The 27,899-nt window shown below is 51.7% G+C and overlaps 4 protein-coding genes across 6 annotated transcripts; 1 reads left to right on the top strand and 3 right to left on the bottom strand.

Moving 5' to 3' along the window:
- Positions 1-2: 2 nt before the first annotated feature.
- Positions 3-3,430, bottom strand: TIMM10 (translocase of inner mitochondrial membrane 10). The gene is made up of 2 exons (XM_078860640.1): positions 3,188-3,430; positions 3-1,380 (listed from the first exon to the last, which is right to left on the bottom strand). The coding sequence occupies exons 1-2, from the start codon at positions 3,256-3,258 to the stop codon at positions 1,188-1,190; spliced, it is 264 nt and encodes an 87-aa protein (XP_078716766.1). The 5' UTR covers positions 3,259-3,430; the 3' UTR covers positions 3-1,187.
- Positions 3,431-3,510: 80 nt separating this feature from the next.
- Positions 3,511-13,966, top strand: EIF2B1 (eukaryotic translation initiation factor 2B subunit alpha). 2 transcript variants are annotated; one of them, XM_078860639.1, is made up of 10 exons: positions 3,511-3,716; positions 4,933-4,995; positions 5,647-5,748; positions 6,134-6,270; positions 6,571-6,687; positions 7,763-7,875; positions 8,777-8,845; positions 9,848-9,923; positions 11,137-11,262; positions 12,635-13,966. In XM_078860639.1, exons 2-10 carry the CDS (start codon positions 4,971-4,973, stop codon positions 12,788-12,790), a joined length of 921 nt encoding a protein of 306 aa, XP_078716765.1. In that variant the 5' UTR covers positions 3,511-3,716; positions 4,933-4,970; the 3' UTR covers positions 12,791-13,966. The 2 variants fall into 2 exon arrangements, with proteins under 2 accessions (XP_078716765.1, XP_078716764.1); XM_078860638.1 differs by having other exon boundaries at positions 3,511-4,015.
- A 467-nt stretch (positions 13,967-14,433) lies between these two features.
- LOC144934652 (uncharacterized) lies at positions 14,434-15,747 on the bottom strand. The gene has a single exon (XM_078860708.1). The coding sequence runs from the start codon at positions 15,745-15,747 to the stop codon at positions 14,434-14,436; it is 1,314 nt and encodes a 437-aa protein (XP_078716834.1).
- Positions 15,748-20,284: 4,537 nt separating this feature from the next.
- LOC144934620 (uncharacterized) lies at positions 20,285-27,602 on the bottom strand. 2 transcript variants are annotated; one of them, XM_078860631.1, is made up of 4 exons: positions 27,130-27,602; positions 24,257-24,395; positions 23,257-23,399; positions 20,285-22,539 (listed from the first exon to the last, which is right to left on the bottom strand). In XM_078860631.1, the coding sequence occupies exons 1-4, from the start codon at positions 27,327-27,329 to the stop codon at positions 21,708-21,710; spliced, it is 1,314 nt and encodes a 437-aa protein (XP_078716757.1). In that variant the 5' UTR covers positions 27,330-27,602; the 3' UTR covers positions 20,285-21,707. The 2 variants fall into 2 exon arrangements, with proteins under 2 accessions (XP_078716757.1, XP_078716758.1); XM_078860632.1 differs by having other exon boundaries at positions 20,285-22,513.
- Positions 27,603-27,899: the final 297 nt, after the last annotated feature.

Below are 27,899 nucleotides of genomic sequence, written 5' to 3'. Positions count from 1 at the left end.
AGTTTTCGTGAGCCCAAAATTCAGGTTTAATCGACTTTACCATCCCTCCCACAACTTGCACGGCGCCGCGAGCGTCACGCACGGGGCAAGGCGGCCACAGCGACACCGAGAATAAAGATCGCCGATGATCACCAGTCAGTGCAAAGAACAATAACAGCCCGTTGCAGTGAATGGCATCACAGGACGGAGGAATTTCCCATCGTAACATGTCGACGATGTACACCATCTCAATCCTGTCGCGAGCGACGACTTTGGTTAACGCGATTGTAACATCGCAAACCACCCCGTCTTGCCTCGTTTCTCCCGCGGGAAACTCGAACCAGGAAAAGCACCATTAGCAGCGTGACATCTCCCGCAATGATAGGCAGGAGCCATACGATACAAAAAATCCGCTTACAGGTAAATCCACATGTACTGCTTCCTGTTTGGGAATACCACACACCACATCATCACGTGCAAAAGAGCACGTCTGCAAATCAACTCGCCACATCACCAAGGATGTTGAATATTACAATAAAATCGATTCTTCCATGCAATTCACCACGTCAACGGATAACTGGACATCTGCTCAGTGCAAGGGGGGGATGTGCTCATGTTCTTACGTAATGTATTAAAAAATGTTTCTGAAAATAATGGTAACGTTCAACGGCGATACAACAAATGGAAGTCGTGTAAACGTAACATACTTCTCTAACTGCCCAATTACTCCGATGTTGCGATGCACCGCAGATAATACTATGGAAATCTATAGTATGAATCTAGTGGAGAGATAAATCATAAATAGTAAATTCTTACATGCACAATTAACATGAGTCTAAGAATTACTTTTAAATCATAGAAAACAAATTCCTGGTTATTACAAAGCAAAAGTTAGGAGCAATCTTCACCTTTAGGCGATGTGCATAGGAGGTTCTCAGCAATTCAGTTCCCATCTCTGGCATCGTCACAGTCAAGCGGGGACGTCACGAGCCGCACCGTCTGTCTGTGTGACGGATGTCGATCCTCTCACGGGGCAATGGCTCCTTTAACGTGCTAAGGCATCGAGACGTGGACACTGGGATAAGAGCGACGCTATTCAAGACGATCGACCATTCAATCACAAACCTAGAAGCCTTTTAGGTATGTACAGATTCTAATGCGGGGGAGGGAGGGAGGGGGGAATGCATCCCCGAAGGCTGCGGCGCGGATCAGGGAGCCTGCTGCAAGCGCTTCATGGTCTCCTCGTCCTGCATGGAGAGTTCCGTGAGCTTCTTGCCCAGCCGCTCGTGCACGTCCAGGTACTTGGCGACGCAGCGGTCCAGGCACACGGCCTCGCCCTTGGAGAGGTCCACCTCCTTGTAGTGCGGCGGCACGCACTTGCGGTGGCACGCGTTCGTCATCCTGCGGGCACAAGCGACGCGCGCCACCGTCAATGTCACAGCGAAGGGACCCCTCCTGGATGACGCGTTTGTAAATTCTGTGCGACACGCATCACACACACGCGGCCGTCGTGCAGGATTCAACGGACGATGGTGCCGCCCTGCAAATATTATCTCACGCCAAGGTGGCTAGGAGCTGTGACGACCTCGCCCGCAACACGGGAGGTCGTGGATCCAATCCCGACCCTGATGCCCGCTGTTTATTTCGTGTTTGCACGTTCTCCCCGTGGTCGTGTGGATTTTTCTCCGGGTCCTCCAGTTTTTCCCTCCAATTTGGAAACATGCATTTAGAGTATTTGGCTGCTGTAAATGTCCACGTGATAAGCCACTTCGTTGAGCTCTCATTTGTAGCCAGGTCACTTCTGAAAAAGAGCTACACAGCTCAGTGGGCCTTATCTGGTAACATAAAAAGTTTAGTTTTTAGTTTCATGCCACGGCTGGCTGAAGGGATTCCACAAGAGCAGTGCTTGGCACACGGATGGCGGGCTGCCGTGGTTCGGTCCCAGGTGTGCCGCGATTTTGTACGAGCCCCATCCTGAAGTCAGGATCTGCCCAGGGTTTTCCTCCTTTAACAAATGCGTCTCTGGATGACACAAATTCAGCAGCAATGCAGGTTGATGGATTAAAACGTTATTTTATTGAAGGAGACGGGACGTTTGTTCTATTTCACCACTGTTACCTTACCACGAGTGTCACTTGTACAGCGAGACCCAGTGTACCATGATATCATACAAGCAGCACCGTTGACTTGCAAGTTTAGTTTTTTGTTTACCCAGGAGAACTACACCCAGTCGCAGGGCTCTTTCAGGAGGGTCCTGCGTTTGTTTTTTATTTAAAGCTATTTTCAGCCAATTAGCGGCGAGTGTTTATTGTACATGCGGGTGAAAAACCAGAGCACCCGGAGAAAACCCACTCGCGCGCGAGGGGAAACACTCTATCCCCGCCGTACAGATGGAATAAAGAGACGGCGATCAGTCCACTCGCTGTCCGCGGCCTTGTCGTGGCGAGCCAGGGTATGGCACCGCCTCGACGTGAATGGAGTTTCACAACTTGCGCGCGGTGATCCATCAGCCCTCGCTGCTGCTGCTGCTGCCTCCAGCAGTGCTGGGTAACAACAGGGAGCCCCCCCGCACCGCCCGTCTGTGACCACAGACCGAGATTGCCGGCGCCCCCACGTGGGGCGCAGCGGCAGCGGCACGAGCGTCCAGCTCGTGAAGGTCACGCGCCTGTCGCGAATGCGAGTCGGGGAACCGGGCCCACGGTACGACGTTTACACCCATCATGATGATGATGAAGCAGCAAGGGTTGACCCTTGACCATTGTGAGGAGTCAGTGCTCTATGCGGTGACAACCACGCGATGTCAGTACTGTACATGTATTCATCACCCGCCATGGTCAAGCCACTGCTGGACTAAGTCTCTCCAAGCCACCGTCATCCCTCACCGCTCTCCAGCATCTACCGTCGCCTTGGATTGGTTGAAGCACCTCAACATTCAACGGTGACATCTACACAAACTGTTGCTTACATGCCAAACGAAAGAAAAACACACATCCACGGCGCCACTGCACACGGGTGATTGTTTAAACACAGGGCGCAGGGCACAGTGCAAGGGTTGCCGAGCGAGCCACCCCGTGGGCCAGACCCCCGGAGATGACGCGAGGCCACGGGGCCGCCGCCGCCGCCGGCAACCTTCACGGCCGCGGGAGGGCCCCAGCTCCTGCCTCCTGCTCCTGGCGACTCCGCACGTCCCCACGACACCGCCACTCGCCTGTTGTACATGTCCGCCATCATCTCCACCTCGAGCTCTGCCGCCAGCTGCTGCGCCTTCATGGGGTCCATGGCGAGGTGACGGCGGCGAGGGCACGGAGGACGGGAAGAGGCCGAGAAGGAGCCGAGAAGAGGCCGGGAGGAGCCGGGAGGAGCCGCCGCACGCCGCTGGCCACGTGCTCTGCCGCGATTCAATGAAACGGCGATTCCGATTCTCCTCCGGGAATCGATGCACGTGACTCCGACTCGAGGAATCGATGCGACTCCACGCACGTTTCCGATCCACACGGATCGTTGACTGCGTGGTACAGTAGCGCTGTCGCTACTGTACATCGAGGTTTCACGATTTTCGCGACGTCGCTTTTCACCACAACGAAGCTGTTTTATCTATTAGACATTAGAACTAACACCAGGGTTACCCCTTCCCGCCAGGGGTGTATGCTCTAGCATTGGGAGAGTTGGGAGCAGCTGACATCGGCGTGGAGTTTGGGCAGTCACGCGTCCACGTGCTGGTCTCTCTGCATGTCGAGGTCCGTCCCGCGTGTTCTCGTTATGATCTCCACGTCTGGAAAGGAGGGGAGCACAATTGTGGCGTTTATGACCGCATTCTACGGATTTACAAGACAAACTTCCCTCCGTTGTTTTAAAGCAAAAGTTTGGGGCGCCTCTAATAACGCGAGCTCTGTGTGTGACCCGATTCGTGAACTTCTAATCCGGCCACAGGATCTATCGTCAAATCTTTGCTCAGAATACTGAGGGGTTGCCTCGAGATCTGGAGGTTTTTATTTATTTAAAACCTCCGATCTGACACGAGGGGCGGCGCGCGTGGGTAAGTGCGGCGTGGAGTGAGTGGCGGAGCTCGCGCGTTGAAGACGAACAACCAACACCCACACCACCCACACCACCACCACCAACACCACCAACACCACCAACAACACCACCAACACCACCAACACCACCAACACCACCAACACCACCAACATCACCAACATCACCACCAACACCCACACCACCAACATCACCACCAACACCACCAACACCCACACCACCAACACCCACACCACCAACATCACCACCAACACCACCAACATCACCACCAACATCAACACCCACACCACCAACACCCACACCACCAACACCCACACCCACACCACCAACATCACCACCAACATCAACACCCACACCACCAACACCCACACCACCAACATCACCACCAACACTACCACCAACACCACCACCACCAACATCACCACCAACACTACCACCAACACCCACACCACCAACATCACCACCAACACCACCACCAACATCACCACCAACATCAACACCACCAACATCACCACCAACATCAACACCACCGCCACCAACACCCACACCACCAACATCAACACCAACACTACCACCACCAACAACACCACCAACACCCACACCACCAACATCACCACCAACACTACTGCCACCAACACCACCAACACCACCACCAACACTACCACCACCAACACCACCACCATACGCACCTCACGTACTTTGCCGTGGAGTCGGCACTGCCCTCACGCCACGTGTGAAGATGCTGATCATTAATTGAATGTTGGCATCGGAGACGACGAGAATTCTACCGCTGGTTGCACCTCATCGCCAAGTGTCAATGTGACGCTTCCCAGCTGAGGCTTTTGGCCGAGTTTTAACTTCCACACACACGGGGCCCGCTTACACAATGTTCCACTGTTTCGTGTTTTTATCTTCTAGGTAACGAATTCTGACACAGGTGCCGCACGGAGTTCGCAATGCCTCAAGTTATGGATGACAAAGGTAGCTGAGCGGTGCGCGTCACAATGCACGGCCATTTTCACAGTAAACATCACAGCCAAATGAGATTTCACGTCAAGTTAGGTTGACATGTCCCGGTGTGTCCAAGGGGGAATGCCAATGCTGTGCTTGTCCGTCACAGTGTGTTTGGTGGTTATCATGCGTTTCGGTGGTGGTGGCCAGCAGATGGCAGTGCAGCAGAGTCCACGGTTCTGTCCGTGGTTTCTTTGCGCCCATGACAGCCTGTACAAAGCCATACGGACAGTGACATGCATTGTGGTCAAACGACCTTCACGACCCACACAGCATGCGCAGACCCTCATCCAGCAGTGGATCTACAAAGGGCTGCACACATCCACATTGACTGCTGCAATGCACAGTGCTGCATGCCAGCCGAATTTATTCCCTGGCCAGTGCATTTGTAATCCAGGTAAGCTCCCGTTGAGCTATTGTGGACTTTGTGAGCCAGGCCTGAGGAACACACGGGGAGAGGGTGGCAGCATGCAACTGGACAAGCATGAGGCAAGTGCTGTTATGAAGCACATGAGATCAGAAAAAGGGCACCATGTTAAACAACTTAAGAGATGCGCACTGATGGGAAGGTTACACACTGTTCTGGAGTTGTGTTGATGTGACATTTTATATTTGTTTTAGGAGTGGTTGCATTCTTCAAAGGTCAAATAGAGCAGGACCCAGACAATCCGTCGGCTGTGGCTGCCATCCGCACCCTCATCCACTTCCTCAAGCGGGACACCGGTAAGCCTCACTTCCGTCCCACGTGTATCATGCTACACGTGGGAGTGGCGTCCAGTGTGTTCGGTGTCGATGGAAATTGAACAACAGCTGAAAAGTGCAAAAAGGAAACGTGGAGAGATGCATGTTGGGGATTACACGAAGATACGAAGGAACGCGTGGATCGGAGGACGACCACAAATCGGATACACCATGTTTACTTGAAATAAGTGATTAACCACCTTTTGTTTTCCATCATTGCCTTAGGAACTTTCTTGTATGTATGTTGAACTTCGTTCGCGCCGTACATAGCTAACCGCGCTAATCGGAGGTGCTGCACTTGTTCCAACAGCTGTCAAGGTTAGACTGCGATGGGGCCTCTCTGTCTTGTGTTTGTGCGTGTGTATAGGGGAGACCCTGCAGGGCCTGAGGGAGAGCCTCAAGAGCATTATGCGCCTGTTGAGTGGCATCGACGCATCTGTGTCCATGTCCTCTTGCTGTGAACTGTTCCTGAGAACCATCACTCTCACTAAGCTTGATGAGAAGGTGAGAGAGCGTGTTTAACTTGCTTTCACTCTCGCCAAACACTGATGCCCATCGCCAACCTCAATGTAGAAATGTATCTTGACAGTACGATCTTGAAATGTTCTTTAAAAATCAAAACCCCATGACTGACATGGCATGGGTTGGCCTTCATCCACTTGTGGATTAGGAATCATTGGAATGTTTTACGTTCCAGGCAGCTGACATCTTTATCACTGTATGTAAAAAAAGTCAGAGACTCTTTCCAAGCGTCAGTGCCTAATATTTCTCTGTGTTTATTCCGACAATGCGTGTGGTGAACAGCCCATCGCTGAGTGCCGGCAGATCCTGATCGAAAGAGGCGAATTGTTTCTGTCGAAAATCTCAGACTCGAGGAACAAGATTGCCAAGATGTCGCAGTCCTTCATTCGTGATGGCGCGGTAAGTGATCCGTGCAACTGTGTGGGGTATAGCTACACTCGTGATCGCATTCTCTTGTGTTGCCTACAGGAATGTTCAACTGTCCTTAACACTGCATGCTAATTATATACTGTGAAACATGTATTTATATTCTCGGTTCTTTCTGTAAAGTCACATAGATAGAAAATAAAATAAAAATTTAATTAAAATCCGCCTGATGAAGACCGCTTGTGTTGCGATGGAAACGTCATGGTTTTTTGCTTTTATTAAAAAAAAAAATCCTTTTCCTATCTACATGACTTTGCCGAAAGAACCAAGAATATGAATTCCTGCAGTCACGAAAGTTTTAAGTCAAAATGTATTCATATCTAAATGTTTACATTCTGTCAAACCTGGCGGTATATGCCAGTTCATGCGTCCATTCATTTCTGGAGTTCTACTGTGTGCTCAGGGCCTCCAATAGAGCACAGTGCCATAGGTCGCTTGAGCATCAACACTTATCACCCTGACTATACATGCGTAAGGAACACGGGAGGAGGATGCCTTTAATAAACCAATACGAGCAGAGTGGGGAAGTTCCTCGGAAGAGGCATATAGAGTTGGCCGAGGAGTTAAGTGGGAACAAGGCAGGAAACTGGGACGATGAGACACAACATTGTGGAGAATGTGAGGAACCAATCAATAAAGAGACACATATTTGTCTCTTCACATTACAAGAAGCAGTGGACTGGTTTCAACATTCAGTGTCTCACCAGGCTTGCTCAGGCCAATTATCGTGAACTCCCTGATGTTTATGGGCAAGTAGCTTTCTACTGGACATAATTATTCAAATTATTTTGTGTTACGTATTATGTTTTTGAGTTGAACTAGGACCCATATCTACATGACCACTTGTATTTTATTGACAATACACACAACGTGTAACAAGTGTGTGTATGTTGTATAACTGTGTCATCATTGAGCATCGTCGTGTTTTAATGCTGAATAAAACCACATCGTATTGGAAATCCACAAACACGTTTTGCCGATGTCTCATGTGCCGCGTACTGGAAGTAGGCAGACACATCTCTGAGCTTTCTGTCACTCTGCTACGTAGACGATCCTGACCCACTCCAGCTCGCGGGTCGTCCTGCGCGTCCTGGCAGAGGCGGCCGCCTCCAAGAAGCGCTTCCACGTTTACGTCACGGAGTCCTGCCCCGACCGCTCGGGGTAAACACCCTCGCCGTGCGTGGAGTGTCCGCGGTTTTCTGTGTAGCTCCCCCATGCGAGCCCGGGTTGTGCCGCGTGTGGCTCGGCGTCGTTTCCGACGTGTCACTGTGCGTGCCGGGAGCTACGTTGGACATGGCGCCACGGTGGCGAGATGTTGACTACCTCGCCTGGTATGCATGAAGTCGTGGGTTCGATCCTGACCCTGATGCCTGTATATTTGGAGTTGGCGTGTCTCTCTCCCTGTGGTCGCGTGGTTTTGTCTCCGGGTCCTCCGGTTTTTCCCTCCGCATTTAGAAAAGTGCGTTTGGAGTATTTGGCTGCTATACATTTCTACGTGATAAGCCACTTTGTTAAGCTATCATTTGTGGCCAGGTCACTTCTGAAAAAGAGCTGTATAGCTTCGTGGGCCTTACCTGATGAAACAAAAAATAGTTTAGTATAGTTTAAACAATGCGCGGTACAACCCGAAAATGCATCGGAGAACTACAGTGGACACTGCGTGGAGAACGTTTGTCATCGTTTATGGCAACCGTAATGTTTCGTGTATGCCTTCCTTTTGAAACCAGGTAAGAACCAATCGGGGTCCTTTACGTGGCGGAGCTGTACAACATAATTTGTAAAATTCTCCATGATGAACCAAACAGGCAGCAGTGACATAAAGAAACAACTGCAAACGAGTTAGTCATGTTTAGACTTCAGGAAATGGTTGTGCGTAATGCTGAAGGCAGAGGGCTCAACATACACTAAGTGCATGTTTTTGCATGTTGTTAAACCATTCGTTTTTCTGGCCTGTGCTGATGTTTCTGTTGAGATGTCACAGATTTGAATTGTTCAGCAACTGTTGTGCATGTGCCGTAGTGGGCTCCGGTAGACGTGTGACTGTGTTTATTTTGAATCGCAGACATGCCATGGCCCAGCGAATCCGGGAGCTTTCCGTTCCTGTAACTGTTATCTTGGATGCTGCAGTCGGGTAAGCAGAGAATATATTTGGCTTTTAGCTTCCGCAGGGACATTATACATTTGACTGGGGATCCTACATATATATATCTGTCCCTATTATCTTAGTCCACACGTTATCTACAGATAGAGCAGAACTCCAGTAATCCGCGTATCCCTTGTAATTTGCGACTTATTGGCGGTTTGTGACTGCCCCCGTAATCTGCGATGGAGTGAAAATGCTTCGCGGAACTGCAAAGCGCGACCCGTGGAAGTGGGTGGGGAAAACGCGAAAGCGCAGATGAGCTGTGTCTGCTGGCTGCATTTGTTTAGGAGAAAATTATTTAGCATTTCTAAAACTTGCATGTCAAAAAAAAAAAATGCTAAATATCCTTCAACCTCGACCCATCCGGCAGATAGATGTCTCGTTTAGTTCTTAGAAAAACCCATAACGTTGTAATTGCGAATTTATCGCGGATTACTTTAGCGGCGGATCACGTGCCGCGCTTCCCTCCCGTAACGCGCGGCACGATGCGCTGGCCACATGTTCTGTTGCAGATTACGCAACCTCTGCGGTGCGCCGTGGATTGGGGGGGATCCACGTTGGTACGGTCGCCCCTCGTAATAATTATAAATACGAATAATAAACACAATGTATAACGTGCGCATATTTCAAGGATGGGACAGAGCGTTGGAACCAGAACTGGGAGGCGGCACTGAGCCAGAGCTCAAGGAGCAGAAGGCAGCCAGCCGAAGCAGCGCCACGTGGCCGAGACGTAGACGGTGTGGATTGTTGTGGTTCTGCTGTGGAAAGTTTATGGGTGGCTATGTAGGGTGCGAAGGAAGTTCCACATGCGTACATATCACATGAAAACTCACGACCTCCAGTTATGACACTAAACGAATCAATTAAACTTCTGTAAGTTTTCAACCCATGACAACTGTGATAAGCATGGTGCATTTTGTGCTGATGGTAGTGACAGAGTACATACACGCTTTGAGTGGTTTTCTGTGGTGTCCTTGGCACTGTCTTCAGCTACATCATGGAGCAAGTGGACTTGGTGTTTGTGGGAGCAGAAGGAGTTGTGGAGAGTGGAGGAATCATTAACAAGGTATGCCAAGTGCCTTTGCTCGTGAGCTTGTGCACGTTGACACATGCTTGTTCACGTCCGTGTACCTGCGTGGGGATAGCTGTGCTTGTCAAAGACACAAGGTGGCATCACGGCTTTTGCTGTTGATGCACCAAGCGTCGCTATTGCTTACGCATTCGAGAATCTGTAACGGTTGTGCAGCTTTAACACCAGATCTGCAAAGACTACTTTGTCTTTTCCTCGTTTAGGTGCCTCTGCCTTGCCAGCCTCCTCCGTTGTCTGGAACACTGACCTCAGCCATTGGAACCTCTTTTTAAGAACGTCTGTCATGTTTCCCTGCCGTTTAATATTATGCACTTCTAATTACATCGCAGGTTCTGGAATAAAGTGACTAACATTCTCTCTCCCCACTTACCGAGACCCGAAGGCCGGAAGATCCTCTTCATATCTAGCCACTTCCATCCAGAACACATCCTTCCTATCACGATGTATCTGTTGACTTATTCTCACAATTCATTATCACGTCACTGGCCAGTGCTCATCTTTATTTTGCCAGCCCTGAACCAGTGTTGGAAATTCCATATTTGTCTGGTAGGGGTCAGTGCATAGAAGAACCACAAATAGGTCCTCATTTTTAAATCCTTGAAGGATGATATACACATTCATTCCTAATTACAGAAAGTCATCGTCTACTCACGCTGCCTGGCTGAAGGCTTGCCCATGCCATGTCAGTCATCGGCGTTGTTACCATACTTCACCACCCTGGTCATTACGGGTTGATGCATGGGGTGGGGGGCACATGACCGGTCCAGTTTTATCACTCCGTGCGTCAATGCCGAATGGATCTAATTTCATTGTTTGCTCACGTGCATACTGTGTGTGCATTAGTCTTGCCGTGAGTGTACGTCTGTGTGCTTTTGCGTGTGGGGGTGTGCATGTCCCTGTGTTTGTCTGTGGCCATAGCGCCTCTGCGGTGAGCACAGTATTCATTGATTCCATTTCTATTCATTGATTCCATTTCTATTCATCTGAATCGTGTCTGTTGTACCCGTATCCGTGGAAGTATATATGCCCTGTGTATATAAAAAAGCGCATTGACATTGCGGTGTATGTTTGTGAAATATTGTACGTGTTATAAATTGCATGAATATTATATAAAGCAGATTGAGCACCACCAACATTGTTGAGCCATTCATAAACTCAATTTTAACCTTTGTGCGTTTGTTCGTTGCAGATCGGCACGTACCAGATGGCAATCTGTGCTAAGGCGCAAAATAAACCGCTGTATGTGGTAGCAGAAAGTTTCAAATTCATGAGACTCTACCCGTTAAACCAACAGGACGTACCTGAAAAATACAAGGTAATTATGTAACGGCAGTTTTTACAATAAAGATTGATTGGGCTACATTGGTAGTGGTTGCAAAAGCACATGTCAGATAACTCAACACATTCTTCACAAACACTGCCTCATAACAGAACAATAAATCCACGAGGCCAACGTTTGGGGCAGTGGCCCTTCTTCACCTGGGGGGGCGTAGAGATGGACTTGACGTTGGCCGCTGTTTGCACGCTGGTGCCACGAATCTCTTTGCAGAATGACGCCAGCGGTGTCCGATCGTGGCTGTGTGTGTCATGTAGGGCAATAGTTCACAAGCGTGCGTTGGCGAGAGTGCACGTTAGAGTGCTTCACTTGCTGCAACTCTTGAACTTTGCGCCTATTTTATTGTTTTGCGCAAGCTTTTTTTTTATTGTCAGTTTTTCTTTTTTAGCTTTTAATATTTTAAAATATAAATTAATGTTTGCAGTCTGTTGCCAAGATTATTATAATGTGTCCGTAAAATGAATGTATCTGATTGAAGTAAAATGAGTGCCAAGTACTTGTTAAAGTTTTTAAGGACCAATGTTAATTATCTTAATAATAATTCCCTTTATCGAGGGAAGCTTCACAGAGTCTCAAGACGCAGATCAGGAGTCTACTGCTTTGAACTGTTTTTCCACCAATACATATTTTGGTGAACATTAAGTCATTCATAGATATAGGGAAAATATTCCACCAAATTCTGAATGCAAATATACATATACTTATTCACACAATGGAATTCAATTGTCGCATTACGTTACTCAGCCATTGACGGGCTGTACTGAGAAACATTGCAGGTGAGATGTCATCTGATGATTGATTTTCTGTTCACTGGACTATTCCATTCAATGGAGATGTTAACTAGAATCCAAACAGCTCTGGTAGATACTAGGTTAGCTGCCTGACACGAGTTGAAAGTCGGAGCTAAACAGTTTTAAATAGACAAGGAGCACTTGAGTGATGCCATTTCAGTGGATTTATTCTCTTCGCGAGTGAAGCTGTTTGGTTTTGCCAGCGTCTTCCCTTAGGTAAAACATATGAATGTAAATTAACGTGTGTTATTATTATTGCATTATGACATGGTAGGGAACTGCAATCGATTCAATCTTTCGGCGCGGCAGTTGAAATGGGCAAATGTATTAAATTTCAAAGCCCGCGGTCAGCGTAGAAGAGTAGGCCAAGTACCCTCGAGAACTCCCTCTAGTGGAGGCCCTTCTGGCAGCGCCGGCTGAGCAGACAACTGCAGGGCTGATTACATTTTAATGTCGTGTTGCCCTGCGACGTTGCATTCCGGTGACTGTGTTGTCCGTGGCTGTGTCGCCAGTACGTTGTATTTCGGTGACTTGTGTATTGTCCGTGGCTGTGTTGCCAGTACGAACCGGATGCGTTGCTGTCAAACGAAGCTCGATCTGAAGCCCACCCACGCACGGACTACACGCCGCCCGCGTTCCTCACTTTGCTCATCACCGACTTGGGGGTTCTCACTCCGTCTGCCGTGAGCGACGAGCTCATTCAGCTGTACGTGTGACGACACTTGAGACCGTTTGGAAATGTACGATCGCATTTACATCAACGAAGACGACGCACATCACCCGACCTTGACAACCTGTCACAATGCACGTAAATTGGCCACCCTGGACCAGGTAACCATCGTTTTCTGAACTGTGCCCCTTACAACCTGACATTTCATGGCCATTCTCACTCGAGAAATAGCATATTGGTATCAGCAAAACATGGACTGTATATATTGATACATACATTTGACATAACTATAAACGGACCTTATTTTGGAAAGCACGCATGTAATGAGCAGCATCTTGACTAGGTTTTGAAATATCTTTGTTGAAAAAACGATAACATCTTTAGCCAGCTGCTCGTAGTAAGATATACTTTTGGACAAATTAATTACTGAGAGTGGACTCAGCTGGTAATCATCATTTCTTATGTTAAACCCATTTTTTTGGTGTTAAGACTGAGCAACTGTTTATTCACTTCGCGAAAATAAACTTCGGCTTGAGAAACACGTACTTCTGAAAATGTATTCTCTGGGTTATAAAGGCAGATGGTGGCCAACTGCAACAATAAGCCTTGGTGACGACTGGGTGTTAGCTGCACAACAGGTGCCGGGATCTAGCAGATAGGATGACATTTGGTGACAATAGCAGTGCCATGGGCTGCTCCTGGCTCAGGCTGATTGTCTACCAATTGCAGGCCTGACCATTGTAATACAGTGAATACAATTTACACAAGTATGTGTACCAACCACTTTAAAGCTCTATATATATACACATCAAGTGCTTGTCTGTTGCATGGAATTTGGTGAACCTGTGCACTTGCACAGGTCCGCGTGCTCTCGGTGTACTCTCATATTTAAATAAATAAATAAAATAAACGGAGCCTTCCACACGAGGTGAACCTCAGCCTTCATCCTCTGCTTCACGGTGATGGCTAAGTGGCTCGGATTAAACTTTATTGTTCAAAGATTTGTGCTGGGAAGTGGTGGGTCTGCACACCTGTAATCCAGCACGGGGCATCGAGGTGCCATACCCCGGCTTGCCAGGAGACAGCGGTACAGCACAGTGTGGAATAATGTCATCTGTCCCATCTGTACGGGATAGAGTGTTGCCCCCTCGCACACGTTTTCCCGTTCCCTCCCACGTGTACACATTCTCATTCTCTGAAAACATCTTAATATAAGTGTACACTTCCGTGTGTTGCAGATTGTGCGGTGTTCCGAGATGCAAATTGCATGAATAATGCTGAATAAAATTGAGATATTATTTTCAAGTCCGATACAATTATAAATACTTCGTTACTTGCTATCACATTACTACATGTGATTAAATGTGTTGTGTTATCTGTCAATGCAATGGCTTGTTTAATTTCGTGCAGTATTCCAGGCACCCCATCCATAACCGGGAAGCCCCAATCAGTCGAGCATTGAGATGTTTCACTGCATAACCACGACACCTCCTGGCTTCAGGGCATATCTCAATGTCGCAGGGAAACCAGAATCCTAGAGACGACAACATACCACTTTGGAACTTTCACACAAAAAAGCAATTTTGGAACAAAACATGTCAAATGTGTCCGTGGAAGTCGCGTATGCGCCAACTTCAGAACCCAGCTCTTTACTCGCACGCAATACACGCTGTTCCCATCCGACCCGCTCTAGCTAAGAAACCCCGTTTCATACAAAACGGTGTTTACATTGTCAATAAGGGCAGAATAGTAATGCCACATTTTAGCATCGAAGATGAGTTCTTTTTTGGGCAGTCTGGGCTGCTCGGGTGTGCGGTAGTGGTGCATCTTGGCAATCCTACCGGGCACACGCACCGTCTTACCAATGGCTCTCTCCGTAGAGTGCACCGAAGTCCAAATGACCTTTCTTGGATTGACAATCAATTTGTTTGGGTTAAAGATGCCCGGGATGTTAGGTTCACGTCGCACCTGCGTCAAAATATTGTGCCCTGGGATGAACTTCCACTTATCGAACATCTTACCAAAGTCGTCCGTGGCTGTGTACGGAAAGACGTGGTTGTCAACCATGTAAATATCAGCCTGGTACAGCCTGTTGAGCATTTTAAGAAGACAACGCCAGTCGGCGCAATCCACTGGAATTATAATCTCGTCGACGTCGTTCATCACGAGGTAGCGCGTGTCGTACATGTGCCGGTAGAGGCAGTCGTTGAGGGCGGCTGTTTGTCCGTAGTAATGCACGTCGCCCGGGTGAGTTGGGTACGTCCACCCCGTGGACGGCGTGAGGTGCCGATCTATTGGCCAGGGGATCACCTCGAGCAGACCAGTGGCCGCGTAGTGGGCCAGCACCCGGCCCAACTCGGGGCCGCAGCTGCTGTTGTAGATGGTGACGCGTCCCGCTCCCAGCAGCCGGTACATCTCCATGGCCTGCGTGAACTGCAGCACGTTGTTGTAGCCTCCGAACAGGGTGGAGATGCAGACGCCAAAGTCGTGGGTGAAGCTCAACTCTTTGGACAGTCGTATTCTCGTATTCTCGATGGGTATGAGTGGAAACGTGTATTTATTGTGCTGCAAGCCGACAAAGTCGGGAGCGTAATGTTCTTTGTAATACACAGGAAGACATATGATGTCTGCTAGAGCCCAAGGGAAGTTGAAATGGTCATTGTGCACGTACACCTTGGCTGGAGTTCCATAATGGATGAAGCTTTTGCTGGAACAAAACTTGCATCGGAGGGCGTAACGCCTCTTGCGGTTCACGATGGCCAGAATACGAACGACGTTTGGCCGCTTCCTGTTGTCCCAGAAGGCGGACACGATCAGGATGTTTGCGCGCAGTGCTGGAGTGAAGGGTTCCGTGCGCAGCAGACATGTCTGGCCGCAGCATTTGGTAACTTGCAGAGGCCCCTGCGCGCGTTTGTTGAGCGACTCGAAGCCACGGTGCAGCAAAGAGGCCAACAGGAGCAGAGCAAGTATCGAGGTTACCAACCTTTTGAGGGTAAAGTTCATATTTTTCTCGGCGTTTATTTGATCTGCAATTGAGATCAAACACAATGCTGCATTAGTTTCACGTCAAGAGTAGGATTGTTACGCACTGGAGATATTTGAGAATCGTCGCTAATCGCCATCATTCTCCCAACCTCGTCATCGTCATCATTACCGTCATCATCGTCATCATCGTCGTCCCTGTTATCCGCGAGAGACGATGAAAGAAAGACAACCCCCACGAGTTGAGCAAAGGCCACGACCACTCACCAGTGCCGGACGAAGTTAGTGCGGGGCCTGTAGTATGTTATAAAGGGGCCCTAAATAAAAAAACTAAAATATATTAAAACAGAAATTTTTTGCTTGCATTGTAAAGTAATTGCATGTTTTCATTTGCTATACAGCCAGATAATACGGCAAATCGCTAACCTTCAACACCCAGTCGTTCATAAAAGTTGAAGGCAGTATAGTACTATAGTAATAGAGCAAGTGCAGAATCGCTGAACCGGAATTGATAGCTTGAAAGCATTTAGCGCGGGGCCCTTGAAAGTGCGGGGCCCGTAGCTAATGCACGTGGTGTAGCTGCTGCACGTGGGGGACCACACAGACTGTAACAACTACAGGGGCATCTCACTCCTCAGTGTGCCGGGAAAGGTCCTGGCAAAGATTATTCAACAGCACGCTGAGGAGAGGTTTGCGGAGCCCCAATGCGGTTTCAGGAAAGGGCGGTGCCATATTTTCTGTCTGTCTGCTACAGCAGAGGTGTAGGGAATTTCAACAATACCTCAAGATCGGCCTCTGGAGGAGGCTGGTGAAGGACGCTTCCGGGCAGTTGGAGGCAGTTGCCCTCGAACAACAACGGATGGTGGAGGAGCGATGCTCACAACAACGAGCGGAGCGCCGTGTGGCTAAAGCACAGCAGTTGGCACAGTAGGGGGCACAGGTGGTGCATGGGCCAGTCATCTCAGTCGACCTGTGGCACCTGGGTCTGCCCCGTGACCTCCTGCCAGCGGGCGTTCGACACTTCACGTGGCCTCAAGGTGCACATGGCCTGGCACAAGCGTCGTAGTGACGTCACCGCCACTTAGTGGTGAATGGCGGTTGTTGTTGTTGTGTGTGAGTGTGGGTGGGTGTGTTTGAGTGGCACAAGCGCCGTGGTGACATCACCGCCACTTTGTGGCGTTGTTGTTGTTGTGGTGTGTGATCGACTCGGCACTGGGGAGACAAAGGTGGCTGGGCGTTGGTGCTGGCCACCCACCCCGTCGTGTGCCGTTCTGTCCTTGACAGGTGCTCGCTAACACCACTTGCCCCTACAGTCTGTGAAGGCTACACGGGGGATCTTTGTTTGGCGTGGGCAGCATCAGCAGCCAGAGTTGTCGTTGTTTGTGCCGGGCCGACTGGGAACGCAGGCGGCGGCTGTGGCGGTGTCGTTGCTTCGAGTCGAGACTGCTACTGGGCTCATCGCCACCCAGACGTCTCCGGATCGAGTCGACGTGGTGCACGTTGCACCCATGCCCAAAGTCAGAATGGGTGAATACCACAAGTAGTCGGTCGCGTGTGGAGGGGCGAAATGTGGGTACGCTCACCTCTTCCAACAGCGTACAAGAGTAGACCAAATGCCCTCTAGAGGGGCCTCTAGTGAAGGTCCATCCGCCACTCACTCATCCACTAACTCACTCAGACTCACTCACCCACTCACTCACTCCTAACCCACTCACTCACACCCACTGACTCACTTCGACTCGCTCAGACTCGCATGTCCATCCACTAGAGGCCGACCGAAATTCGGTTTCGGCGCCAAAAGTTGGAAAATTACCTCTTTCGGCATACTTTCGGTTTCGGCCGAAAGTCTATTTTTTACTTTCTGTCTGGTTTCGGTGTCGGCCGAAACCAGAAATTCAGTTTCGGTCGGCCTCTACCACCCACCCACTCACTCAGACTCACTCAGACTCACATGTCCATCCACTCACACAGACTTGCAATCGCTAGGGTGAACTAGTAAGAGCGCCTTTCCCCTTTGACCTGAGCACACACAAAGACAAATGACGCGGTGGGTGACTTCGATCTAAACACGTTTGCCGCCAACCAATCAGAGCTTGAACGATTCCTGTCGATCGGAATAGGTGATCGGTTCTGGTAACGGTTACCGGTTCACTGACAATCGGTTCATAACCCTGGGTACTTACCAGCAGCAGCAGGGCACGGAAGCTCCCCCGGGGAAGCGGCTGTTTTCTCGCCTCGCTTCATCCGCTCGCAGGCGGGGTCAGGCGGGGTCAGACGAAGCCGCGCGGGGTCAGACGGGGTCAGGCGAAGCCGCGCGGGGTCAGGCGAAGCGGGTTGGGAGCGGCAGTGGAGCGGTGCGCGCGCTCAGCGACGATGTCCGCTCACCTGTGGCCTGACGCGCTGCGTGTCACTCGCCGCGTGTCACTCGCCAAGACTTGCTCAGCCGGGCGGGTGGAGGGGTGGGTGAGTGGGCGGGGTGGGTGGCTGGGTGAATGGGTGGGGGTGGATGGGTGGGTGAGTTGGGTGGGTGGGTGAGTGAGTTGGGCGGGTGACAACAACGAGCGGCGCGCCGGGCGGCTAAAACGCAGCAAGTTGGCACAGTCGGGGACCCAGGTGGTGCATCTGCCAGTCGCCTCAGTCACCACGCGGCACCTGCAGGGTCTGTCCCGTGACTTCCTGCCGGCGGGCGTTCGACACTTCACGTGGCCTTAAAGTGCACAGCCTGGCACAAGCGCCGTGTTGATGTCACCGTCACTTCGTGGCGAATGGCCGTTGTTGTTGAGTAAGTGGGTGAGTGGGTTGGTGAGTGAGTGGGTGAGTGGGTTGGTGAGTGAGTGGGTGAGTGAGTGGGTGAGTGAGTGGGTGAGTGAGGAGTGAGTGAGGAGTGAGTGAGTGAGGAGTGAGTGGGTGAGTGAGTGGGTGAGTGAGGAGTGAGTGAGTGAGTGGGTTGGTGAGTGAGTGGGTGAGTGAGTTGGTGGGTGGGTGAGTGAGTGGGTGAGTGAGTGGGTGAGTGAGGAGTAAGTGGGTTAGGAGTGAGTGGGTGAGGAGTGAGTGAGGAGTGAGTGAGTGGGTGGGTGAGTGAGTGAGTGAGTGGGTGAGTGAGTGGGTGAGTGAGTTGGTGAGGAGTGAATGAGTGGGTGAGGAGTGAGTGGGTGAGTGAGTTGGTGAGGAGTGAGTGAGTGGGTGAGTGAGTTAGTGAGGAGTGAGTGGGTGAGTGAGTTAGTGAGGAGTGAGTGGGTGAGTTGGTGAGGAGTGAGTGAGTGAGTGAGTTGGTGAGGAGTGAGTGGGTGAGTGGGTGGGTGAGTGAGTTGGTGAGTGGGTGAGTGAGTGGGTGAGGAGTGGGTTGGTGAGTGGGTAGGTTGGTGAGTGAGTGGGTGAGTGAGTGAGGAGTGGGTGAGTGAGTGGGCGAGTGAGTGAGGAGGGCGATCTCAGGAGCACCAAAGCGGGAACTCCCCCGGTCCGTCACGTGTAGCCCCGCCTGGCCACGTGTCACCGGCACTGGGAGAACCAGTTCGGTGGCATGAGCAGCAGCATCGCTCACTACCCCTGTCGGCGGGAGGGACAACTCGGCCCAGGAAGACCGAAATGTGTTTCGGTCTTCCCGTGTGCAGCGAAGTGAAGTCTATGCTGCAATGATCGCGTTAGTTTGTTTACAACTGTCATTGATTGTCAAAAGTAATCGCTGCCTCCTGTATGCATTCACTGTCGGGGAGACGTATTGCTGCTGCCCATGACATCGCGTGCACAGTATACACGACACACCAAAGGAATGTAGCATGTATGTAGCATGTATGTAGCATGTATGTAGCATGTATGTAGCATGTATGTAGCATGTATGTCGCATGTATGTAGCATGTATGTAGCATGTATGTAGCATGTATGTCGCATGTATGTAGCATGTATGTAGCATGTATGTAGCATGTTTGTCGCATGGACACTGTGCACGCGAATGCCTCCAATGCCACAATCTATCTGGCTCCTGCGCTCGTGTCTCCTCCACACCTTTCTCGGACCATCATCCTCTTGCTCCTCCTCATGCGTCAAGCAGGAGCGTCACTCCACAGTGCTGTGGCCATTCTGGAGAGGAATCTCGCGGTGAGGCCAGCGTGATGCATGTCCTGACAGTTTCGCAACAAACTGGAACACATCGTGAGACGGCGGTGGCCCTCGGTGGTAGATTTGACGAATGTCACGATCGTCAAACTGCAGTTGTTTAAGACCACATCGTTTGATGTCTCGTTGTTATCGAAGCTGGAGCACTGCCAACCACCATTGTTCACCCGTAGACGTAGGTCTCTACACACCTCTGTGATATCGCTGCCTTGTTTGATGAACAACTCCGTTAGGTTAGCAGGCTCCCAGAGGAGCGGGTGATTGTGCTATACATACTGTATAGCCTGTCACGATATCGACGTAAGAATGACCTCATCTGGCCAAACCAACAGATTGAACAGTAGGCAAACCGATTTTCAAAGCAAAGATCGCGTCAACATATATATTTTTAACATTCAAAAAGCCGTGTGATTAAGGAATATTTTTTTTATAATTAGACATCAAATATAAACTTTCATGAGTGCTCGGAAACTCGAAGGCTTCCTTGGGTAACAAAGCCTTCGTTTAAATGCTCACGTGGAAGGGGCCATATTAAACCCACACACAAGAGTGACATTTGTCCCTCTGATAGCCCCTTTTTGTCCCAGATGTCCGCAGAATATCCTGAAAGACAACATGCATAACGCATTTCGTCCCTGGGCAGATGTGCAAAAATCTTTATTTCAAGGTTATTAATAAACACTTTAATAATAATACTACTGTGCTGTGTGTGCAATCTCCGCTGCCTTAGAGCGGTTCCAGGTTTTCTTCAACTCACGCAGGGACACTCCACAGCCAAGCATCTTGCACATGTGGTGTGCTGTGTGTTGTGGTGTGTGTTGTGGTGTGTGTTGTGCTGTGTGTTGTGCTGTGTGTTGTGCTGTATGTTGCTGCACGTGTGTTGTGTTGTACGGCGGTTACACGTGCAGCGCCATAAGACCCCGGAAAGTCCACAAAGTAACAACTTGGTCCGCCAAAATGTTTCAACCGGCCAGCCAGGAGAATCGAAGGTGTTTTAAGATTCGGGACCGTTTCCTTGAGGCACCGCACAGCGTTGGAGGACCCTATTCTTCATCACGACTCGACTCGGCTCAGGCTCGGCTCTGGCTCAAGCGAGCCGGCTCAAAGCCAAACGCTTAAACTTGAGCCGGCTCTGAGAAATGATCCAAGCCGTGCTCAGGATCTCCACGAGTTGAGTCTGAGCCGAGCCACGGGCTCAGCGACTCCCTCCGCTAACAGAGGAAAGCCCACGGCACAAGATCTCTAAAATAGCAACGGGGAGCAGCGACACCACCGCTTATGGAAGCCGGAATAGAGTCCTGGATGGGAATGAGAAGGCAGTGAGTGGTGAGCGGTGTCTGGGTCTGGTGCACGAGGCGCCTCGTGTCAGGCACGTGCTGAAGGCGCCTTCCGGCACCAACACGGGACATTGCGTCGCCTGATGGCTCTGGATGAGTAATCACCCAGGAGTCCCCAGTGTGCAGAAACAGAACGTTACGTTTTGAATTTGTGTGTTCTCCCCGTGGTCGCGTTGATTTTTCTCCGGGACCTCCTGGTTTCCCCTTCCATATTTAGAATCAACATCACGCGTTTAGAGTTTTTGACTACTGCTATAATTTTCCACGTGATGTAAGCCACTAGCTGTCACTTGTGGCCAGGTCGCTTCTGAACAATTGCTGTAGAGATCAGTGGTAGAATTACAATAGTTCAGTTAGTGTGGAGCACACATTCTATTAGCATATCTTAGCCAGTAGGCCTACAAACAACAGCCCTACATTATTGAACTCTTCTTTATTAGTGGTCGATTTGTGTGTGCGGTTAAAGCGTTGGTAATCGAACGCTCACAACAACGGCTCGTTGCGGTGGGACCCCGCACGCAGCCGCGGTGCTCACCGGCTCCCTTCGCCAGAGCCAACGACGCACCACCCATCTTCACCGTCGCCTGTGATCCGGTAGTTGAGGCTGCGGTACACGAGAAGGTTGCCCTCCCGGTGAGCTCTCACCGCGTCGAAGAGGGCCCGCACGGCGGCGGAAGGGGCGGCCTCGGGCGTGCCGAGCAGGCGGGCCAGCTCGGCCATGTAGGCCCACTGGCGCTCGCCGAGCAGGTGGCGGTCGCGCTCGGGAACGCCCGCGGCGCGCCGCGCCTCGGACTCGCGCCGCGCCTCCGCGTCCATCTCGGGGCGCGGCGGCAGCAGCGCGGGGTCCCGCAGCGTCGCCAGCGCGTAGCGCGCCTGGCAGTCGAAGAAGGCGAAGGGGTTGACCAGCTTGCAGAGGCCCACGAAGGCGAGCGTCGGCGTGGCCGCGCGAATCATGTGCTTGTAGAGCGGCGACGCGCGGCGGTCGCCCACGCCGACGCGCGCCTCGGGCGCCAGGAATGGGAACGAGTACTCGTAGCCCGTGCAGAAGACGAACGCGTCGGCCGCGCGCTCCGAGCCGTCGACCAGCACGACGCCGCGCTCCGTGAAGCTCCGCACGGACGGCGCTTGGCGGACGTTGTCGGGCAGCCGGGAGCGCAGTGGGGCGCGTCGGTGGCAGAGCCACACCTCGCGGGCCACGGCCGAGACGTCCACGGCGATGTCCTGGCCCGAGTTGCCGGCGCCGAGCAGCGCCACCGCTTGGCCCGCGAAGCGCTCGCGGCTGCGGTAGTCGCGGCTGTGCAGCACCTGCCCCTTGAAGTCGGCCAGGCCGGGGATGTCTGGCAGATAGGGTTTGGAATAATGTCTGAAAAGCACAACGCGCACGCGCGCGCACAAATTTGCACGGTTGGTTAACTACGGTGCGAAAGAAGCTCCGCACGCACGGACGCGCACACACAAGCTCGTGACTCGCTGTCGGCGTGAGTTGAGCCCCAGTTCTGTGGCACGAAAGGACTGTGCGGGAGGGCTGATCGCTGGAGTGGGCTCGACGATGTTTGGTGATGATCTATTCGATGTTATCGTCTTTATAAACATTCACAAAGAGTATTGCCAACTCTTATGCTAGACATTGCTGTACCTCAAGTTGTATTCATTTAATATATCAATACATGGATATAAAACGTTACATGAATACCGTATATTGGCTACCCTACAGGAGATTCTGTGCAATTTTGGGAGGGACATTTTGGAAAAGTATCTTATTGCTAATTATTCAAGATTTGAAGGAGCCAAGGATTTCGAGAGGGTGGCAGAACCGATTGGTCACCTACCACCGAGGGAGCGTGAGAATCGGCAGGCGTTCCCTCTGCACAGCGCGTAATCTACCCCCCATCTCGACATGAGCCTCCACACCTTCATTTACTCGAAATGTGATCACAGCTGTCTGCTTGAAAGACATATGCACTACAGCCAAACTTATATCTGACTACTGTATATATATGAACTGTAAATAAATATGAACTGAGCTTGTGTCGCTGTGCTACGGGTGCTCTGAGCAGTGTGTGAACGTGGAGGCACGTGCCCGTTGCAGACGATGACGGAGTCGTAACGCCGAGTGACAACTTCGCCATCGGCCAGACTGCGCGCAGTGAGGTCCCAGGCCTCGTGGCGTGGAGCTCCCTCCGGTGCCGGCACGGGCTGCACCCGCTCCACGCGCCACTGCAGCTGCTCGCACGCCCAGGCGACAGCGCAGACGTTCACCCACCGGCGCATGCCACGGGACGATGCAGAGCACGCGGTGTGCGTGCAGAGGGGCTTCCGCCCTGCTAAATCGTCAGCATTAGGGCGGCACTCGCCTTCATTGATATCCATCAGCCAAGTGTGGGAATTCCACATTCCCATGGCGGGGGTGCCGGTATATCCGTAGGATGCCCACTGTTTACACTGAAAGCCAGACTCATTTCTGGATTAGGTAGATAATACCCAATCCGTGCACGAATTAACTGTTTGGTTGCCTACAAAGATATGCCAGGCGATGATCTGCAGCTGCTTTACACGTAGAAATAGATTTTATTTTTTATCTTTAAAACACCACTTGGACTCTCATCCATTCATTGCATATTTTTAATATATTACCATAAACCAATTCCATATATAAAGGATGGCCACATTGTCCAGCGCTCAAGTTCTTGTTTATTTTAACAACGCAAATTCATAAGAATTGTGTCTCAGAAGAGGCGACGGGGAATGAAGTGGAGTGGTCACAGGCCGAGCGTTCGCCGCTTGTTGCAGAGGTTCTTGATTCGAGCCCAGCAGCCGCCCTGGCTAATACTGCAGGTGTATTAACGAAACATACCACGCGCCAAAAAACAAAGGTGTTCCGCCGAACATTTGGTTTAAAACCTTTCCCTATACCGATGTGACCGTGTGTGCTGCGTGGGATAATACCAACAACGATAGATAACTGACAAACTTTAAAAGTAACTACCAGTGGCACAATCATCACTGTGGGTTTGGAAGCATGTGTAGCTGTGTAGAGATGTAGAGTAAGATGGCTTGATACGACGCCTGGTGGGCCTTGCCTTGATGTGTGGCCGGATATGAAAGTGATCGATGTACTTGTCCAAGTATGCTCGGACATCGCTGTGATGCAGGAACGAGGGCAGGCTCTTGTCGAAAGGAAAGTCGGGAAAGGCCATCACTTCTTTGGGCAGGTTAGTCCTGTGGACAACAACAGACAAAGATCCCCCGCAGAGCCTTAACAAACTGTTCGCGAGCACCTATGAGGCCCGGAACAGCGCACGAAGGGGTCGATGGCTAGCACCACGCCCGGCCGCCTTTGTCTCCCTTGTGGCGATGTTTACACAGTGCACCAGGCAATCATTGGGGGTTCAGTCCAACGGATATGTGTCAACGGCGTTGGCCGTGAGCAGGAATTGAACTCGGGTCACCGGTTTTGTAGCGCAGTGCACGAACCGCTGCACCACCGCTCCCCACTGAGGACACACACACACGTGCAGCAGCGTCATATTTGACATAAGCACGAGCATGAGAAAGCACTGTGCCTTATCACACGGAATAAATAGCATTTCACACATTTCATCCCTATGAGTGGCACAACCCAAAATGTTTGCATGCTACTAACGAATCACCAACCCTCTCCAGCGGTGCCTCTGCGAACGCACCTCCCGATGACGCGAACCAAGTAGGCGCCGCACAACCACAACGCGTGCGAGAACCACTCGAGTGTGGGAGAGCGGAGTGCCTCGGCCACTGGTGCGTCCCACCCCCCGCGACTCACCCCCTCGCGCCCCGACCCGCGTGGTCACCGTCGCATGCGGCTGCCGTGGCGGGGCCCGGCAGCCGCATGCGACGCCCTCTGGCGGCGGCGGCGGCGATCGACGACCAGACGTCAGCGCCTCCGACTCGCGCGACAAGCTCCACAGACGGCACTTTCTTACGGTCGTCTTGTTTATTTATTCGTGAATGCAGGAAAATGCGAAGTGGGTTTTCCCCCCCCGAGACAGCGCCGCGTCCTGTGTCTGGCCGTGTCCCCACTTAAGAGCGGTTTGCGCGTGGAGATAAACAAAACAACCCCGGAGAAAAGTTATTAAAGATAAAATAAAATTGGCCAACAGAGGGCCAGGCTGCTACATACATGGCCACTGTTCCCGGGTTTAACGACCCCTGGACCAACACCAGCCTCTTGTTGTCTCAGCCTGAACGCCTGGCACGATCTCAATTGTTACATTAAAATTAGTACAGACTTCCAAAGAAACAAGGGCTGCATATTGTTTCAACTTAATTGCTCATTATTTACGGCTTTAAATGAGTTGCTTTTGTCACGAACATGAATAGTTGTCAAGATGGCTCAATTCCACGTGGCTGGTCAATGTCTCTCAGCCTCCACGGAGCTCTTCCTTGACGGCTGCTGCCCAAACACTCCAATTGTTGCCATTGTAATTGGGTGCCGTTCGACTTTGTCTTCCAGTCTCGTGTCGCTGGGAACCGCACGACCCCGGTCGTGCGATCCGCAGCAGCGTCGAACATCGCAATGAGCGCCCGTGTCATCGTTCGTATAATTACAGAGATCCCGTGCATGTATCTGATACAAACCAGTAGTTTCCTGTTTGCTTACATCACTTAACTGTAAACACGCATTAAGCCTTCACAGCTGGGATGTATTTAGTTCGAGCTGGGCTATCCGATTAATCGATCGATTGAAGTACCGATTATGCAGTAGTTAAATGAAACAACTCTTCTGCCCCACCCTCCCCACCCAGCCCCACCCCTCCCACCCCCCACCCAGCCCCATCCTCCCCACCCAGCCCCTCCCCACCCCTCCCACCCCCACCCAGCCCCATCCTCCCCACCCAGCCCCTCCCCACCCTCCCCACCCAGCCCCTCCCCACCCTCCCCACCCTCCCCACCCAGCCCCTCCCCAACTTCCCCTCCCCTCCCCACCCTCCCCACCCAGCCCCCCCACACCCTCCCCTCCCCACCCAGCCCCTCCCTCCCCACCCTGCCCCTCCCTTCACGACGGACGGACAGACACAATAATCCCCTGTGGGCTGCTGTAACCAGGAGGTTCCTACCAGTATAAACAAAACTGTTACGTAACAAAATAAATGTTATCTTACAATTTGTACATTAATAGGCAACAGAAGTCATATAATTAGTAACAACCCTGAAACTCAGTAACTTACGTATGCATTACTGAGTGAACTCTCACTCAAGAGATAACAAATCCAGTAGTTTGGAAAGGCGTTGCAGGTCACTGCGCCTGCTGTGTTGAAGCCCTGCGGCACCGTGTGGATTCCTCTTACTCCACACAACCATGCCAGGGTGGGATACGACAAAGCGTCGATTGTGGGAATTGACAGTGGCCGTCTCAATCGCATCCGCTGCACAAACCATGGCAGAAGTTGCGGCTATCTGATGTTGCGTGCGACCGTGGTCATCCAGAACAGACAGCGCGGCATTTAACGAGGACGCGGTGCCCCGATCCACAGACACGAAGGAGACGTCCCGGCGATGGTGCAACTCCGCTGGCTTGTCCACCTGAATGTGAGGCTGTGGTCATCGCTCTCCATCTACATCATCAGCCGCGCGAATTAAGAAGACGTAACGTGACATTTTCTCCATCACCCAGGGTTGCCACCTGTCCTTGTTGATTTTATTTAGCTGGAAAGTGACGTTTCGTTTCGAGGTACTGTGGCTGTCCTGCGGCGAACGTAGCGATAGGCACCACTCACAGGACAACTCGCGAGCCAAAGTGAGTTCCTGCAGCGCACTGGCGCAGTGAGTGAGGCGAGTCGCTCCTCTTCTGCTCACAGCGCCCGAGACGCGTCTCTGGTGGCGGGTCGATCGACGTGCGGCCGAGCCGACCGCGTCGACCTGCGAACGACTTTCAGTCGACCCCGCAGTGCGCGCACGAGGCGCGCCGCGGACTCACATGAGGTCGCGGTAGATGCTGGAGAGGTTCGCCCCCGCCCCGTGCTGCTTGTACACCCACGTGCCGCCCGCCGCCGAGTCGAGCTCCCACACGCACGGGGCGTGGAAGTCGTGCGGCCGGGCCAGGAGGTGCCGGGCCACGCAGAGCCCCGCGGCCCCGGCACCGACCACCGCCACGCGCAGCCTCCCCGGGTCGCCCATCCCCGCGCCGCCAAACCTCCCTCCCCCCCCCCTTGCAGCTACTTGTCGGCCCCGGTTCTTGCTTCTGGCTCTCGCTTCCGGCTCGCTCGCTCGCTCGTCCGCGTGGCTCACTCCCGCGGCGAGCCGGAATTTACAAGCGCGGCAGCGGCAGCAGCAGAATGAGCAGGCGAGTTGCTGCTGCTGCTGCTCAACACAACCCGAGCCGGGGCAAGTGCCCTGGACCTCACGGCGGTGGTGGCAGAGGCACTGATGACACGACACGTGATGCTGCTCCCCTTTCATGTCGGATTTTGTCCACCAGCTCTCCAAGAGCTCGCTTGCTTTGTTAGTCGCACAAAGTTAATAAACAATCCACGTGCGAAGGTCGTGGGACGGGAGCTTTGCCAATATTCGTTCCCACGCTCACTATGTGGCCGGAACATGGGGGACGGATTTTTTTTATATCATTTCTGGAACGGAGCTCCTTTCAAATAGGTCGCTGTGCCAAGTGCACGCAGTAGGGCAGGAGTCGGCAACCAGGGCAAGAAGAAGAGTCTTTATAATTTTTGTTCGAATTCGGTAAAAAACCTA

This window comes from Lampetra fluviatilis, chromosome 10 (assembly GCF_964198595.1).
Source record: "Lampetra fluviatilis chromosome 10, kcLamFluv1.1, whole genome shotgun sequence".
Lineage (NCBI taxonomy): Eukaryota > Metazoa > Chordata > Hyperoartia > Petromyzontiformes > Petromyzontidae > Lampetra > Lampetra fluviatilis.
Note: the sequence above shows the minus strand (reverse complement) of the source record. Positions and strands in the feature narration are given on the sequence as shown.

Excerpts from the sequence above, each read along its gene's own strand:
- TIMM10 (XM_078860640.1), bottom strand. The coding sequence starts at position 3,258 with ATGGACCCCATGAAGGCGCAGCAGCTGGCGGCAGAGCTCGAGGTGGAG. Across the intron at positions 1,381-3,187 it reads ATGGCGGACATGTACAACAG|GATGACGAACGCGTGCCACC; the intron begins GCGAGTGGCGGT and ends TTGTGCCCGCAG.
- EIF2B1 (XM_078860639.1), top strand. The coding sequence starts at position 4,971 with ATGCCTCAAGTTATGGATGACAAAG. Across the intron at positions 5,749-6,133 it reads CTTCCTCAAGCGGGACACCG|GGGAGACCCTGCAGGGCCTG; the intron begins GTAAGCCTCACT and ends GCGTGTGTATAG. Across the intron at positions 6,271-6,570 it reads TCACTAAGCTTGATGAGAAG|CCCATCGCTGAGTGCCGGCA; the intron begins GTGAGAGAGCGT and ends TGTGGTGAACAG.
- LOC144934652 (XM_078860708.1), bottom strand. The coding sequence starts at position 15,747 with ATGAACTTTACCCTCAAAAGGTTGGTAACCTCGATACTTGCTCTGCTC.
- LOC144934620 (XM_078860631.1), bottom strand. The coding sequence starts at position 27,329 with ATGGGCGACCCGGGGAGGCTGCGCGTGGCGGTGGTCGGTGCCGGGGCC. Across the intron at positions 24,396-27,129 it reads AGCATCTACCGCGACCTCAT|GACTAACCTGCCCAAAGAAG; the intron begins GTGAGTCCGCGG and ends TGTTGTCCACAG. Across the intron at positions 23,400-24,256 it reads ATATCCGGCCACACATCAAG|CTGCAGTGGCGCGTGGAGCG; the intron begins GCAAGGCCCACC and ends GCGTGCGAGCAG.